The sequence below is a fragment of the Mobula hypostoma genome, chromosome 2 (assembly GCF_963921235.1).
Source record: "Mobula hypostoma chromosome 2, sMobHyp1.1, whole genome shotgun sequence".
Lineage (NCBI taxonomy): Eukaryota > Metazoa > Chordata > Chondrichthyes > Myliobatiformes > Myliobatidae > Mobula > Mobula hypostoma.
Genome location: NC_086098.1, coordinates 235,892,906 through 235,908,604, shown reverse-complemented (window position 1 = coordinate 235,908,604; position 15,699 = coordinate 235,892,906). Strand labels below are relative to the sequence as shown.

The window sequence follows — 15,699 nt, the reverse complement described above, 5'->3', positions numbered from 1 at the left end:
CGCAGTAGATCCGTCTTGGTCCCGTAGATTTTAAATGTTTGCACAGTTAAGCTCAGCCTTTAAGAGCGGGAGTAGAGAGTGGACAACAGAAATTGGGAGATAATGAGAGAGAGAGAGAGAGAGAGAGAGAGAGAGAGAGAGAGAGAGAGAGAGAGAGAGAGAGAGAGAGTGAGAGAGTGAGAGAGTGAGAGAGAGAGAGAGAGAAAGAGAGGGGGGGTTTAACTGGGAGGGAGAGACAGCATGTCAGTTTCCCTCACTACTAAGGGCGAAATCAATATGTTTATCAATACTAGAGTGCTGACATGGCATCTCGGAGAGTGAAATAAAAATTAACAAAAGCTGCTCTAGAATTCTCATTGTCAAATTATATCTCATGAATCTGCTTGATTCCTAAAATAGAATACACACAGTAAAATGTGTGAACCAGAAGATGTGGCGTATAAGCAGATGTATTTGCTGGGCTTCAATAAATACGTAACTGCAGAAGGAGAATTGTGGTCTTCTTACCGTTACATCAGACGGTAAAATGCAGGAATAGTTTAGGCCAATCGTCCCATCGCGTGTCTTCCGTCATTCCATTATTCATTTTCTCAATCACATTCTCCTGCCTTTTCCCTGGAAACTTGAACAATCAATAACTTATCAATCTCTACCTTCAATCCAGCCAGGGATTCGGCCTCCATGCCCCTGTAAGGCTACAACATCCTCATATTCACTACCCTCTGGCTGGCTTAGGTAAATAAATATACATCGATAACGAATACATATCTAACCGACTTCTCAACCAAATGTCACAATTCGAAGTAAGTGTCCGTCCTTTCAGAGCTGAAATGGTCAGAACAAAATATTTGTGCGCAATGTTATTAAAAGACGAAGAAGAGACAAGTAGCGAATTGTACAAATGTATTTAGACACATATCGCTCACAGAAACAATAACGGGTGAGAGCAGATTGAGGAAAATGATTTTAGCGGTGGCGAAGTAAATGAGAAGCGGAACTCCGCTAAAGTGAATTTATTGATTGTCAATAAACCGATAAGCAAAGAACACTGAGAGAGAGAGAGAGAGAGAGAGAGATGGGGGGGATGAGGGGTAGAGCTGGAAAGAGAAAAACAGAGGAGAGAGAGAGAGAGAGAGTGGAGGGCCTGAGAAAGAGAAGTGTTGGGTTGAGAGCAAACAGCGGGTGGGGGGGGGGGGTGAGGTAGAAATAGATGAAAGAGAGTTGACCTCAAGAGGCGGCAACACGGCGTATTCACCGGTAGTGCGCTAATGGAAAGCTAACGAGCTAATAAGGTACTTGAGACACAACAATACGATAAGCCTGAACTGATGCGATTTATGAAAGTAACAACATGTGTGATGATTCAGGTTGAGTGACAAAAAACACAATACAATAGCTGGTAATTAGTAAATATCCCGCATAAACAGAATATTTTATTAGAATTTAGCAAAAGGTCTTGCTCCATTTATGTCAAACAGTAGAATATAGGAGTGGAATTTGACCATTTCTCCACTCACACTTCTGCGCCTTCTAATCATTTAATCATCATTGAATTTCATTTCAATTCTATTCTTCTGCCTTCTCTCTTCATCCTTAACCTCTTCATCCACAATAACCTGCCACCCAGGCCATGCTCTTTTATCGCTGCTGCCATCGGGCAGGAGGTACAGCAGCGTTAGATCTCACAGCACCAGGTTCAGGAAGAGTTAATACCCTGTAAAGATCAGGTTCCTGAACCAACGTATATAACTTCGCCGACCTCAAATCTGAACTGATGGATCTCAAGGTAGCATTAAAGAGACATACTTCCACTTTCATAATAAATTTACTTTGGCGTTAACTTTGGTAAGAATTGGCGTGTATCACGAAAAAAACAGCTGCCTTCGCCATGTTCTCCGTATTATTTATTTTCTTATGCACTTATTATCACTTTAATACTTTTTGCTGTTCACAATTTATATTACATGTTTGACTGAGGGAGCTGCGAAAGAAGAACCGAGGCGTGATGACAAAAATTTATTTGCTCTTTTCGGCGTTTCGGAGGAGTTAGATACAGATGGAATCCGTAGGCCAGCGAGTTAAGACATGCGGCTAAACACGAGATCGTCTATTTTTGCAGATACAATAACATTATGCATTGCTCATCAATAGGTTCGGATTTGAAAAATCTTGAGTCTGCTTCTTTTGAGAATCTACCCTGGTCGAGCTCGACCATAGATATCTCGGCCTAGTTGTCTAAGTTGTAAACACACGCCAGGGCAATATGATATAGACTGCAAGCTGTTGCCCATACAGCAGGCTCCCCCTCTCTACACAGCCTATACAGTTTGGCGCCAGTCGCGTCGCAGAAGTTGCCAGTCAGATCTGAACTCAACATAGGACTGCCTGAGGGACTCCATCTTGAAATATTTCCTCAGGGTTTTCTCCCGAAGTCTTCCCCGTGAGTGGGTATTCTTGAAAGGCAGCGGAAGTTTGAGATCAAAGGTTCCTTCTCGTACATCAGCTGGCAACCACGGCGAACAAGTCCTATCTGGCCAAAGCAAATGTGTTGACGGTACCAGTAGGCTGTATTTTCTCTTAATAATCAATACTGAGGCATTGGATTAATGGAGTATTGGAATATCCTGTCAGTTGAAATAGTTATGGCGCGCTCAGCAGTTAAACATCACGGGAAGTCCAGAATCTAAACTTGGTGGTCAGCGGGTATTTCACACGTACGCCATTAGGACCATTTCATACGTAGTGGGAGCTCACCCCCACGACCCAACATCCCCTCCTCTCCACCAGATTATGACAAAACTAGGGCTCGTGTGCTTTCTTACGGATCTCTGTAAGTTAATACGTGGATACAATAAAGCAAGCAATAGAAGAGAGGTTTACATTAGCGTGTGCTCATGTGTACTTGAGCGTTGAACAATGATGTCTGCTTCTTTTTCAGCTTGTCACCCGTACTGCGGCAAAGGCTGTCGTGAGCAGCACGCCCGAGTCACCACACGACTTTATACGTCTTCTCGGCCAACGTCCTTCCTCTCCCAGGAATGAGGATTTTGGAGCTTCTGGTGGCGTCTCTGTTCCTCTGGGTTTTTACGGGATAGGTTTGCTAGACCCATTCCCAAACCTTCTCCTTTTGCAGACGGGCTTGCGACTGTCCTTGGCAATAATAAAGGGAGCTGGTATGATCAGAATTGGAATACTGTGTGAGGGTCCGATCTTCCCGGGCAGGATATGTGAAATCACTGACGAAGCGAATATGTCATTGATTAATACGGTTGATTTCCGTATAGAAGGAAACAAAGCAGACCGGGACTGTTTGTTTTTTTTTAACGAGAGGCCATCTAACTGAAACAACGGGATAGAAATGATAGAAATACAGCGGTAATAGTTTTCTTGGTCGGGGTATTTAGAATCAAATGTCAGTGTATCAGAACACAACTTGTGTCACTGCAGGCCGAAATCAGAAAGAAATTTGATTTTTTTTCTGTGAACTGGATGATCAGTCGCCAAGTACATTCAAGAAAGGATTTTGAGGGATCTTTACATACAAGAGGAATAGATACATATGCAGAAACGCGGACCCAGGAAAATTATTACCTACAGTGTTATTTAATGGTAGGGGAGGCGCGATGGTCCAATGACCGAAAGGCCAAATGCTGTCCTCATTCATTTTATAATGGCTCACACTGCAGGTCCAAAGCGCCAACAGTTTTCAGGGTGGTGATTGTGTGGCCAATACAGGAGTTGTTGGAGCTGATCCCCGTAGCGTTTTTGTTAGTCAGATGATGCATTCTTTGTCATTAATTACCCGTCCTTACACAACACATTCAGGGTCTCCATCACTCAAGTTCTCAGTATTATAAATTAATTTGGTTTTAAATTTGCTCTGTTTGTCTTTCTTTTACTCATCATTTGTTTGTGTATAGTTTTTCATTGATTCTATTCGATTGTTTTGTCCTATTCTAAATACCTACAGAAAATGAATCTAAAAGCAGTAAATGGACTCCAGTGGTCCATTTACTATGGACTCAACTTCAAGGACTCTTCGACCCATAGAGTCCTTGACGTTCAGTCCATAGGCTGCGGAATCAGTTCAGTTTTAATTATGAGTGAAATTATTTATGTATCAGTCTATCAATCTTTCTAACGACACCGGTGCCAAGCTGTATGGGTCCTAATGCCCCTCCCTTCGACAACATCGGTGGCGTGGGGAGAGGAGTCTTGCAGCATGGGCAACTGCTGGTCTTCCATACAACCTTGCCCAGGCCTGCGCCCTGGAAACATTCCAAGGCGCAAATCGATGGTTTCATGAGACTAACGGATCTTTCTATCTATATTTATTTATTATTGTTATTATTATTTGCATCTCATTTTCCCAGCTCTCGTTAGTAAACCCTGAGGTACAGGCATACCCAAGCATGCTCATTTGTCAATTACTAAGAACTTCCCGACGAATCTAGTGCTGTTTAATATCGTGGCTTTCTAAAGATTTACTGAATAGCTTTAATTGATTAATGCGATTGTGTACTGCCCTTGGGATGATACCATTAGTTGAAAATACTACCGAGAGAATGTGCACCTTGTTCCTGTGCCAAAGTCTTTCAAATTCCTCCTTAAGTAAAAATAATTATTATTGTATTTCCTCAGTTTGTCTGTTGTGCATTGATGATTGTCACTCTTTGTATGTCGGTTTTCATCGATTCTTTTACAAATTTTGTTCTACTCGCTTTCAAAGAATCTACGATCATGATTTCGTTATCATATATTTACTTATTTATAATGAAAATGATTGCTATTTATTTTTCTATTCTCGCAGTCTTTTGCACACTGACTGTCAGTCTTTCTGTGTAGTTTTTCACTGATTTTATTGTATGTCATTGTTTTACTGGGAATGCCTGCAAGAAAATGAATCTCGGGTGACATATACAATCCTTGATAATAAATTTACTTCGAACTTAAACTTTGATCCTCAGTCGATTTGGATTTATGAATTTTAAAATCAGCGTTATTTAAATCCAGACAGAAAAGGAAAGTAACAGCGCGTTTATGACATGGTTTTCCAAACGCAGGAACTCTGTCAGTACATTCATGAGTCTGTTTTGGAGACGGTTACGGTGGATTTTTGCAGAGAGTAGACTTGGTCGCTCGCTGAGACAGACATTAGCTGCTACATGTTGCTAAATGCAGCCGTCAGTCGAATGTCTAAAATCATGTCCACCCCCAATTCCTTTCCTAAGTATGGATTAGACCGGATTGCCTTGGATCTTTGATGTAACATAGCTAAACACGCGTATTTTGAAGGTAGAGGTTAATATTTTTACTATCATGGAATTCGCAAACAGTAGATTCCAGAGGACGGGTGGTCAGTCTCCGCCCCCATCCTGCCTCTGCCCCCTCCCACTCATTAACATCCCCGGTTAATAAAGAGCCCGGAGCGTCCAGTTTGCAGACACTGGAACCTGAGACGCTCCCAGTGTTTGCACAACAGCGAACGGTTCGGTTGGAAGTTAGGACGCTCGCTGACCGAAGCAATGTCCCCAGTTCTGCATCTCCTGTGGGCTCTAATGGTCCATTTACCAGGTGAGAGGCGGGTTAGTTTACGCACGAATTATCCGCAAAGAAATTCGTTGAAACTTTGAAAGCCACTTTTCTGCGAGTCTTCATCGATCTATAACACTTCTGATGGTTGCAAGTCACCTGGTAGTTTTATTGTGTCTTATTACAGGTATCCTGGCGGTCCCAGTCCTCAAACAGACCCCAGTGTCCGGTCCTGTCTCCGCGGGACAGACTGCCCGTTTAGAGTGCCGGCTACAGAACGGAAACGTTGGAAGTTACGCCTTTGGGTGGGACCGACATCGTCCCGGGAAGAGACCGGAGGGGGTGATTGGTCATAGCACGGGTAATAGCATTTACAGAGGACCCGGCATCACCGAACGTTTCCAACCGTCCAGAGACACCTCCGCCAACAGTCACATCCTGACCATCGGCAGCTTGGAGCCCGGCGACTCGGCCGTCTATTACTGCAGAGTGTGGGAAAGTGGTGTTGGTTGGTTCTACGGACCGGGGACGATGCTGGAGATAAAGAGTAAGTAATCCTCTCGCTCTATATGAAATTACGCTTCCGAAGAAATCTCTGTTTCAATCGTGCTGCTAGCTGGCTCTACACTGGCGGAAGAATCGCTCTGTCTGTTTAGTGCAGAATCCGCACATTCAGTTCGGCACGGTAGGTCATTCAGATCCTCGGGAGAACATGATTATCTACTGTGGTGAATTACTTCCGCATATGGTACATCATTTGAAAGTTCCCACCCAAGACAGCACCATTCGAAAGTCCTGTCTTTTAAACCGTTAATCTCTTCCTCATATTCCAAAGGCCGCCAACTTAACTCCGGCACTCAACCATGAATTTAATGTAGGTCAATCAAACCAATGTTATCTGATACGTTATAAGTCAACGCTGTTGCAGTTTGTGACAGAGATTGCGCCATTATTGTCAAATACAATGAGGAATTAGAACAGACACTGAAGCTGAAATACTGAAAAAAGAAACGCTCATCTCTCTGAGCCTTTTTGTATCTTCGCCACTTCGTGCTGCCTTATTGGCCGGCGAGATATCGATATCCACATTGCCACTCCAATTCCGGAGGCAACCCTTCTGTCAACAGCTAAAGCTGAAATATATATAGCCACATAATAGATGGAATTTAGATTTGGGGATTTTTAGGTGTCTTCTCCCACACCCATCCCCGACCCTCGCAACCAACCAGGTACCTCCCTATGCAGAGAGAACAATATCACCAGGCCGGCATCAAATGCGTGCAATTTACCTGACCTGACCTGAGGGGTGGGCAACAGTGTCATGATAGCGTCTGTCGGTGGGTCGAATGGTAGCATTCTGTACCCATACTTTTCACTGATTGTCTGTATCGTTGGTGCATTCTGATCATAGTTTGACGGGAGTTCGGTCAGTGTGTGGTGCTGTTTTGGAAATGCACACATTAATGTTGATATTTTCCTCCTCCTCCCACCACCTTTCTCACACACAGGTAGCGAGAGCAGAAAGCCCTCGGTTCTCCTGCTTCCTCCCTCCCCGGAGGAGACCGGCTTGGGTTCCGCCACTCTATCCTGCCTCGTGAGCGGCTTTAAGCCGGGCTTGGTCGAGCTGCGCTGGAGCGTGGATCGCGTGGAGACGGACAGTGGCGTGACCACAGGCGCCGTGTCCACGGACACCGACGAGACCTACAAGCTGAGCAGTTACCTGCGGGTTCCCGCCGCTGCCTGGAACAAGGGCTCAATCTATTCCTGCAGCGTGAGCCACAGCTCGCTGAGCTCGCCTTTGCGTAACACCATCTCTTCGTCCGCCTGTGCGCAGTGAGAGTGTGCCGGCTGGCAGCTCACGAATACAGTGTAACCCGCACTGGGGCTGTGCAGTCGCCTTCTGCAATGTAGTTCTGTAGCAAATATCCATTTCTGGGAACACGAAAAATGTTTAATAAATGCAGAGATGTATGTTTTGATCGCCAATCGTTTGGTACACGTATTCCTATGTCGAATGTTTCTCACTATGCTGTGTCTGAACTTCTGCTGTTTGTAGAATGGGGAGATATTCACCAGGAGACGATGACTGTATTGTAATTGAATTTTGTAACACAGCACCTAATAAAGAGGCAATTCAGCGGCGGGTTTACAGTGGCTCTGTCTTTTATCGGCTGCTCTCTGTGCGTCGATGAATTAGTAGCGAGTAACATGACGAGCTTGAACTACCTTTCTTAGATTACAGTCGAGTCAGTTCAAACGGCTTATCCGTCCCTCCTTATCCAAGCCGTTCTCCGTGTACTCCATCTTCAAGGATCAACAATCAATGTTATTCTCCATATACAGGTCAATGCATTAGGAGTTTGCTGTGTTGTGTTGGCGTGACATGAAACAGAACATTCAAGAAATATAAGGAATAATTAAATAAAATTCAAGTTTGAAGTTAAATTCAGTATATGGAATAAAATGTGCACAATAAGAGCATCAATGTATAATGTAAGCAACATTATAAAACAAGGTTTAAAGTATTTACAGTGCAGTGCAGACACCGGGATAATAGATAGGGTTACTGCAAATGTTTGATCAGATTAAAAGCCTGGGGAAGTAACAAATTGCTGACAGAAATAATCAGGTCTGGCAGGATCTATGGAAAGCTCTCGGCTTGAAACGTCGACTGTTTATTCCTTCCTCTCGATGCTCCCTGACCTAATGTGTTCCTCCATCATTTTTTATCTGCTGCACCAAATTTCCAGCATCTGCAGAATCACTTAATTACCTGGGGGAAAAAAAAACGTTTAAGGTGATTGCGATGGCGTGAAATGTTTCTCTAAATAGTTCTAAAACGTTCTCCACTAGGTTTTTTTTTTGGAAAAAGGCAGTTTGCAAAGTGGGTAGTGTCTGCAATGATTTGTCCTGCCCGCTTCTTTGTCCTGGACACATGCAAGCACTCCAGTGATGGTCGACTGGAACCAATGACATCTTCAGTTCATCTAGCAGTTCGCTGTAGATTTTGTTCTTTGTCAGAGGATGCTGCACCAAACCAGATAGGAATGGCTGATATGAGGATGCTCTCCAGCTAGGAAGTGTAGAATTGCACCTCCCGCCATCACCTGTTCCTCTGCTTATCATCTATCCATCTCGTCCCCCACACTTGTTTATCCGACTAATCCTTAAACACTCGCTTTCTCTGCGCCTGAACCACTCCCTGACCTCATCGTGTTCACATTTCAGCCACTCTCTGAGCAAACACTGACCTCCCACTTGAGTGGTGCACTGTAAATATGTTTCCCCGTGTCTCAGGTCTTCCCTCCATCTGAGTTAGTGATTCCCTCAATCCATTCACGCTCAAATCTCAAAGCTTCCTCCGTACATCTCGTGGGTGTGGGTGGGGGTGGTGGTAATGGCAATAGGTTATTTAACCACCTAAATCTGTGACCTGACCACATCCGATGGGAAGTCTCTGCTCCATTTCCAATCCGTCGCTGTTGAGACGCGCTGTCCACTTCCGTGCACAAAAGTTCTGTCGGAGGAATATTTCAAAGACCGGTGAAGAGGAATATAATTATATAATCTACAGTATCAGGGGGTAGATCTCTTTGGGATTCTGGTATATTTCACTGCCATACTGACACTTTTTCATCAAGCCCATTTTATATCCAATTGGCTACCTCATCGCAAGCATATTATATGATCTGCTTGACAAGCCTACTATGAGATACCTGGCCTAAATTCACCGTGGAAAACACGAGCAAAATGCGGGACGTTCCAGAGGGTCAGGGGCAGAGGTCTGTGAACTTGGCATTACTAGGAAGAAGCTTCTTGGAAAACTGAAAGGTCTGCATGTATATAACTCACTTGGACCAGTTGATATACACCCAGGGGCTCGTAAAGGGATTACTGATGATCGTTCAAGAATCAACTTATCTTAGCATAGTTTCGGAGGAATGGAAAATTGCTAATGTCACTCCACTCTTCAAGAACGGAGAGAGGCAGAAGGAAGGAAAATACAGGCCAGTTTGTCTGACCTCGGTGGCTGGAACGATGATGGAGTCAATTGTTAAGGATGTGGTTCCATGATACTTAGCGGCACAAGATAAAATAATCCGCTGCCAGCGTGGAATCCTTTTGGGAAAATCTTACCTGAAAAGTCATTTGGAATTCTTTAAAGATATGGCATACAGGATAGACAAAGGAGAATCGGTGGGTATTGTGCACTTGGAGTTTCAGAGCACCTTTAACAAGGTACTACGCATGAGGCTGCTTAACAATTTAAGAGCCAATGCTGTTGCAGGAATGATTCTAGCAGAGGGAATGCATTGAAAGGAGGCAAAAAGAGGAATAAAGTGAGCCTTCGCTGGTCGGCAGATGGTGACCAGTGGTGTTCCAAAGTGCAAACTATGTTCTAAATGGAGAGAAAATTCCAGAATCTGAGGTGCAAAGCGACTTGGGGATCCTTGTGCAGGATTTCCAAAACGTTAATTTGCATGTGGTAGTGAAGAAGGCAACTCTGATGTTTGCATTCATCTCAGGAGGACGAGAACATAACAGCAAGGATGTACAAAGTAATATTGAGGCTTTATAAAGCACTGGTAAGGTCTCACTTGGATGTGAGCAGGTTTGGGCCCCTTATCTAAGAAAAGGTGTGGTGAAATTTAGAGGGATCTTAAGGGGTTCTCGAAAATGTTTCCGGGATTAAAAGGCTTGTCAGATAAAGAACGTTGGATGGCTCTGGGCCTGTATTCTCTGGAATTAGTAGAGTAAGGGGTGAGCTCATTGAAACCGTCGACCGTTGAAAAGCCTCGTTAGAGCCGAGGTGGAGAGAATGTTCCCAATTTGGGTGAGTCCAAGACCAGAGAACACAGCCTCAAAACAGAGGGGCGTACTTTTAGAACGGAGCTGAGGCGGAATTTCTTTAGCCAGTGTCACTAGTTTCGGAAATGGCCAAAGTGCGGAGCGAGGGACACTGAAGCTGATCGACAGTTCACAGACTTTAATGCAAACAGTGTTACAAGGAAAATAAAGCAATAAACACTAGGCCAAACAGGGCCGTTGACTAAAACTCTCAGATGGAAAACGAGGCCTACACTGTGGCTGAAAGGAAAAACTAAATTTAAAATGAATACCGCTAGACTTCAGAGTCAGTTGACTCGACAGTCCAATTTGTCAGGCAAGGCCGAATGTAAACAGGAAGCGAATCGTTGCTATGTTGTGTTCAAGTCTCCACAAGTACCACAACGGAATGAATTGAGTTAAATATTATCAGTATGAAATAATAATTAGCTAAGACGTGCATATTGACGAGCGCAATTGCCGTATCTGCCGTGCTGCCGAATCCGTGGTTGTGACAGCCAGAGAGTGGTGAATCAGTGAAATTCGATCGGACAGGCGACTGTGGAGGCCAGGTCACTGGGTACAATTAAGGCAGAGGATGACAAATTCTTGATGAGTCGGGGATGAAGGGATGCTGGGAGAAGGTAGGAGGTTGGAGCTGAGAGGGAAAATGGATCATTCATGATGCAATGGCTTATCAGGCTCGATGTGTCAAATTGACTAATTCTGCTCCGATATCTTATGGTAATATTCTTGACATATTCTGCATGCCGTTTGTCATCTGTTCAAACTTCCCTTCCCCGGACACAATTTCCCATGCACACGATCACTATCTCCAATTGCTCCTTACCTTTCCAAAGGCGGAAAGATACTGACCCTAAGAAAATCCTCCAATAACTTGTCTCTACTGGACTTACGATTGCAGGCTTCTATTTCTGTGGCTCTTTCCTGCAGCACTTTAAAAAAGCCAAATCTTTAGCCACACCCTCAGCTTTTGGTACCTCACCCCTGGGTAGTTATGTTGGAAGACATGTGGGACAAGATGGAGGCAAAGACAAGTTGCCGGAAAGGACATGTCGGGAAGAGTATGACAGTGAAAATTCAAATGTTTTGTCACTGGGCAAAATACGTTTTTGACGGATGGAGAACAAGACAGAGACAACCAACCAAAATAAATTCCAAATGAATACAGATGTCTGTTTTCAGTAGGCCTCTATGTGCACCTGGCGATGTCAATGCAGCCGCTGTATTGCAGGCTTCAGTTAACGATGTGCTCAGGGGCATGTTAAACCAGTGTTTGGTTTTTGTATTTATATGACGTCCTTATCTATTCCCGTTGTCATTGGGAACACACCTAGCCTATCCTCAGAGTCTCAGACGGCCCATCGAAAATAACCTGTACGCCAGGCCCGAAAAATATGAGATCGGTAAAGACTAGGTATCGTTTTGGGACTGTATCTTTACCCCATCAGGTGCTCAAACAGACCCTATTAAAATTCAGACAGTTACAAAGTGGCCCAAACCATCTACAGTGAAGCAGGTACAGTGAATCTTGCGAACTTCTATCGCCACGTCATACGGTATTTCGGCCCTGTCGCGGGTCTCATAATTTTATTCACCAGAAAGATCTTGGTAGGATTCCTCTGGACAGACGGTGCCGACCATGCATTTTCGGAGTTAAAGCGACGTTTCACCACTGCCTCAATTCCGCAAAACCCAGACCCATCACAGCCAAGCCAAGAGGGCTCTCTCTTCACACGGTTTAATTCCAGTTTTGCTTATCGTCCAGGAAGCTAGAATAACAAGCTGACGCTCTCTCCTGACGGATATGAGGATAATGCCAATCCGGGCGCCATTGATCTTCGCTTGGGTATTGCTGTTCCGGTGATATAGGTGAGAGCCGGCCAACAGTCGGACCCAGGTCCAGATGCGGGGGCCTTACAGCCAGCTGCTTGTCTCTGCTGCGATGCATTCCAAACTGCTGGAATGGGGTCATTCCTCCCGTCTGGCTGAACAACCGGGAATTCAACGGACGCAGGAGTTTATAAAGATTTAATTTTGGGGGCCATGTCCGTTCCAGGATGTCCACGACTTTGTATCTGCTTTTCGTACCTGCACTCGGAACAAGACGTCACACCAGCGTCCTGCGGGTCTGCTCTGTCCACTGCCTGCGTCCCACCCCACCCCCCGGTCCCACCTCTCCGTAGATTTCATCACTGGGCTGCCCCCTCAATGGATGCACTACCATTTTGGTCATTGGGGATCGATTTTCCAAGGCTGCCCACTTCATTACTCTCCCTCAGCTCCCATCAGGCCATGAGACTGCCACACTCATGGTTCAACCTTTGTTCAGTCTCCATGAATTCCCTCAAGACAACATGGCTGATCGTGGACCACTGTTCACTTCCCGCTTTTGGAACGTTTGCTGTTCTCTGTAGAAGCCACGGCACGCCTCTCATCTGGTTTCCGCCCCCAATAAAATGGCCAGAATGACAGAGTGAGCCAGGAGTCGGAGACAACCCTGCGCTGATTTGCTTCTTCAAACCCAACGTCCCACAATAAACTCTAGTCGTCCTCTACGCTGTCTATCTATCTTAGATTGCGTATTGTGTAAAACCCAGATCTTATTAGGGAGGGTAATGTAAAAGAACCCATATGGGGTAGTGATCATAATATGATTGAATTCATACTACAATTTGAAGGGAGAAGCATAAATCGCATACATCAATATCGCAATGGAATAAAGGGAATTATAGAGGAATGAGAGAGAAGCTTACCCGGATGGATTGGAGGAGGATACCGGCGGGAATGACGGCAGAGTAGAGATGGCTGAAGTTCTGGGAATAATTCACAAGGCGCAGGATACATACTGTATGTCCTCAGCTGGCAGAGGTAAGCAACCGTGGCTGACAAACGAAGTTAAGGACTGCATCAAAGGGCCTTGGCTTTTAAGGTGGCAAAAGTGAGTGGGAAATTGGATGATTGAGAAAATCTAACAAAAGGCAACGAACAAAGCTATAAGAAGGGAAACGACAAAATAGAGTGGCTAATACTGAAAAAACAGGATACCAAATGTTTTTGCAGTTATATGAAGAGTAAAAGGGAGGTGAGAGTTGATACCAGACCACTGAAAAATGATACTGGTGAGGTAGCAATGGAAGACAAAGAAATGGCAGATGAACTTAATCGGTACTTCGAAAAGAATCCCAGTAATGAAAGAGGAGCGTTTGATAGCTCTAGGTTTGTACTCGCTAGAGTTTCGAAATTTAATCGTGAGTGGGGGAACTGTCATTGCAACTCATCGAATATTAAAAGTTCTGTATAAAGTGGATGCGGGGAAGAACTTTCCTCTCATGGGCTGTCTTGGGCTTGAGGGCACAGCCTCAGATTTGAAAGCCGTCCATTTAGAACAGAGATGAGGAAACATTTCATTAGCCAGAGAAAGGTGAATCTGTCGAATTTATTGCCGCAGACGACTATGCAGGCCAATTAATCTGGTATATTGTTAGGCGGAGGTTGATAATTTTTGATTAATCAGGGAATCACAGATGGCGGGGAGCAGGCAGTAGAATGGGGTTGAGACTGCGAAAGTATCACCCATGTCAAAATGGCGGAGCAGTCTCGATGGGCCGAATGGCACAATTCTGTTCCTATATCTTATGGTCACATGAATTTGCGATCGTAAAATAGAAACGTACTGGACGAGTAAGTTTAAAAACGCAAACAACAGGAATTCTGCAGATGCTGGAAATTCCAGCAACACACATAAATGTTGCTGGTGAACGCAGCAGGCAAGGCAGCATCTCTAGGAAGAGGTGCAGTCTGACAAGGGTCTCGGCCTGAAACGTCGACTGCACCTCTTCCTAGAGATGCTGCCTGGCCTGCTGCGTTCACCAGCAACTTTTATGTGTGTTGCTGGACGAGTAAGCACGTCTTTCATTGGACCTGGAGTGGCCACTGTTAAAAACGCGCCGCCATCTTACCAGTGACTCTCTAACCTAGTCCTATTTGCCTGCATTTGGTCAATATCACACTCAACCATTACGATCTATGATCCTCTTAAGTGTTTTTTAACTTAAATTCCATTTGCCATATTTCAGCCTATTTTCCCAGCTGCTCAACATCACGCTGCAAGCTTTAATAGCCTTCCTCACTATTCACTACGTCCCCATCTTGGTGTCATCCACAAAATTGCTGATCCAGTTGACAACATTGCCATGTAAATTATTAATATAGATGCTAAGCACTTACCCACTCAGTACTGATCCCTGTGTCCACACCAGTAGTCACAGCTCGCCAGTGTGAAGGACAACCATCTACTCCCGCTCTCTAGCTTCTCCCACCAAGGAAATATTGGATACTTTAGCCTTCATGTGGTACTTTCAGGGACTGAATCACTTGAACCAGCTTCCATGTGGAACATTATCAATAATTTATCGAAATCCCTTTAAAAACCAACGGATGGATCACATCCAGTGCACACAGAAGCAATGGATGCAACGTGTTCTGTGTTGAATATGAACATCAGTTGCTCTTATCCTGCCTTCTTTTCTCGATCAATTTGGAATTCTATCCCGGGTCTTTCAATACAAACACCTCTTTCTACTGATTTGATGCCATTCTTTGGCAGTAGAGCCACACCACCCCCTCTGCCTACCTTCCTATCCCTCCAATATAACGTGTAACCGTGGACATTCAGCCACGATCCCGTGATGGCCGCGACCTCATACCTGGGAATCTATAATACTTCAGCAAGATCATCCACCTTATTTCTTATACGACGCACATTTAGATACAACACCTTGAGTACCGTATTTGCTATCCTTTCTGACTCTGGAACCCGAACGATTTGATACTCAGCCGACTGGCTGCAACTTAGTCCCATCACCTGCCTGCCCTTCCTGACAGTCTGATTGCACGCTATCTTTACTTTTTTACCATCCTTCCTATACTGAGTCCCTTCAGCCCGGTTCCCACCCCCTGATAAATTACTTTAAACCCTCCCCAAGAGCTTTAACAAACCTGTCCGCAAGAATATTCGTCCTCTTCGGGTTCAGGAGCAACCCGTCACTTTTGATCAGGTCATATCTCCGCCAAAAGTGATCCCAGTTATCCAAGAACCTGAAGCCCTGCCCCCTGCTTCACCTTCTTAATCACGCGTGCATCTGCCAAGTCATCCTGTTTCTGCCATCACTGGCGCGTGGCACTGGCAGCAATCCAGAAATTACTACTATGGATGTCTTGCTTCTCAGTTTTCTACCAAGCTCTCTGAATTCTCTTTTCAGGACCTCGTTGATACCAGTTTGTACCAAGACATCTGGCTGTTCCTTATCCCTCTCC

General features: G+C 44.7%; 1 protein-coding gene across 1 annotated transcript; it reads left to right on the top strand.

Moving 5' to 3' along the window:
* Positions 1-5,454: 5,454 nt before the first annotated feature.
* LOC134337088 (immunoglobulin lambda-1 light chain-like) lies at positions 5,455-7,671 on the top strand. Its single transcript, XM_063031916.1, has 3 exons — positions 5,455-5,574; positions 5,720-6,079; positions 7,041-7,671. The coding sequence occupies exons 1-3, from the start codon at positions 5,526-5,528 to the stop codon at positions 7,367-7,369; spliced, it is 738 nt and encodes a 245-aa protein (XP_062887986.1). The 5' UTR covers positions 5,455-5,525; the 3' UTR covers positions 7,370-7,671.
* Positions 7,672-15,699: the final 8,028 nt, after the last annotated feature.